This window comes from Cyphomyrmex costatus, unplaced genomic scaffold, assembly GCF_001594065.2.
Source record: "Cyphomyrmex costatus isolate MS0001 unplaced genomic scaffold, Ccosl1.0 scaffold1614, whole genome shotgun sequence".
Classification (NCBI taxonomy): Eukaryota; Metazoa; Arthropoda; class Insecta; order Hymenoptera; family Formicidae; genus Cyphomyrmex; species Cyphomyrmex costatus.
The window spans coordinates 28,240-30,042 of record NW_017275626.1 but is presented as its reverse complement, the minus strand read 5'-3'; the positions used below and the strand labels follow the sequence as shown (position 1 = coordinate 30,042).

Below are 1,803 nucleotides of genomic sequence, written 5' to 3'. Positions count from 1 at the left end.
AGATGCTAAAGCGGCCCTCTGATTGGTTCGTAACTCCTCAAGACTGAACTTAAGACGGTCTTGAATATAAGAACTGACTATGAATACCGGCCTGAGATTAGACAACAAGCCGTCGTGGGGTAAAACCGGATATCGGATATGACGTTTTTGATGGCGGTTTATTTTGATTGTTGAATGAATGCAAGAATTATTTGTATACGATATATATAGTTTTATTTTAAGTTTGATGTTTTTCATTTAGGAATGTGAATAAATATTTTAAAAAATATTTAAAAAAGGCTTACTAACTATATCAGTTTTCCCATTTAAGGTTAGGTAATATAAATTAAGATTATTAAGGAATTATATATTATTATTATATGTATATATACACATGTTATGTTACATATATATAAATATATAAAAGCACAGCAACTATTAGACATTTGTTATTCACCTATTTTATTTGAAAAAAATTTTTGAGGCTACATTGAAAATATGGCACATTATATAAATCACATAGTCTGAAATAAAATACACATACATTATAATTTGCACAAGTATTGACTTATAATCGATTAACCGAGGCTATTTTCTTTTTTTTTTTTTTTTTTCGTTATATGCTTAATGTACTTTTAACCAGTTTCGTCCAAAGTTGATTATTCAGATTCAGACACGCTGTTTTCTTTCGACAGGTGACAGGTTAGATCAGCTATTTTTCTCTCTCACACTTCCGATTATACCCCAAGCGACGGGAGCCAATCAGAAATCGTTAACGCATTGTCTAATCTCTCTTATAGCGTTTTCCCAGTGGAAAACGCTACTATAGTATCTCTAGCCAAAATGAGTGCGTCCTTTTCTAGATAGGATTAACCCCATTCCTACAATGCGTACTCTAGTACTACTAAGGCACTATAAAGGGGAGTATTCCTATCCGCCATTTTTGTGCCAAACAGTGCCACTACAGCGAGTGAACAGCAATGCTGATTGAATGTCCGAACAACAATTCGCCGCATTTAATCCAAAAAGTATGTATTTTTCCAATTAAAAAAACATTCATACAAACACGGAAATAATTAATTTCTGTGTCAGAATAGAAATTTGTTCTTTTTATCTGCAAATATTTATGTCTCAGAAAGATAACCTTCAAGACGTTATTTTCTTGTTGCAGAAACAAATCATATAAGGACATATAATTCGCATTTAAAGAAATGCCTGGCTGTGCCGCAGTTAATTGTAGTAATCGGGTTGATAAGGGCTACAGGCTCTTCTCGTTCCCTAAGGGTAAGATAAATGGGTTGACAATATGCGACGAGATAAGTGGACACCGACCATCTCTTCGCGATTGTGTGAGGTAAGTATCTCTCTCTCAAAATAAGGATATAATTTTTTTATCATATCACCCAATGGCCTAATACTCAACGCTAATAATATTTTTTTGTTTGTTTCAAGGTACATTTTGAAGATTCCCAATTCGAAGCTCACCGCATTGATGGCTGGAGAAAACTTAAACCGAATGCAGTCCCAACGCTTTTCGATGTGCCCAACCCCCCGCACAGTGGGTCGAAACATAGCAAAACCTGGACATAGGATTCCAATCGTTGTGCAACTTCATTTTTCTCGCTTAAAAGTAAAGACTGGAAGTTTTTAGGGTTATTAATCTTGAAATATAAATCCTCCAATAATTTCGAGTTCGAAATGGCGGAAAGCCTAATTTATAAAAACGGATGAACAAATTGAAAAAATCTTTGGACGAATTATAAAAAAAGTTGTATTCATGAAATGGTTCCTACTTATTTGCCGATTAAAAATGGTATTATTTTT

General features: G+C 33.8%; 1 protein-coding gene across 1 annotated transcript; it reads left to right on the top strand.

Annotated features, from left to right (window-relative positions):
• Positions 1-750: 750 nt before the first annotated feature.
• Positions 751-1,591, top strand: LOC108771582 (THAP domain-containing protein 4-like). Its single transcript, XM_018536904.1, has 3 exons — positions 751-1,007; positions 1,151-1,333; positions 1,432-1,591. Exons 2-3 carry the CDS (start codon positions 1,286-1,288, stop codon positions 1,567-1,569), a joined length of 186 nt encoding a protein of 61 aa, XP_018392406.1. The 5' UTR covers positions 751-1,007; positions 1,151-1,285; the 3' UTR covers positions 1,570-1,591.
• The last annotated feature ends 212 nt before the right edge of the window (positions 1,592-1,803 follow it).

Bases quoted from the DNA above. Each gene is read 5' to 3' on its own strand.
- LOC108771582 (XM_018536904.1), top strand. From the start codon at position 1,286: ATGCGACGAGATAAGTGGACACCGACCATCTCTTCGCGATTGTGTGAG. The intron at 1,334-1,431 runs GTAAGTATCTCT...GTTTGTTTCAAG, and splicing joins TCTCTTCGCGATTGTGTGAG to GTACATTTTGAAGATTCCCA.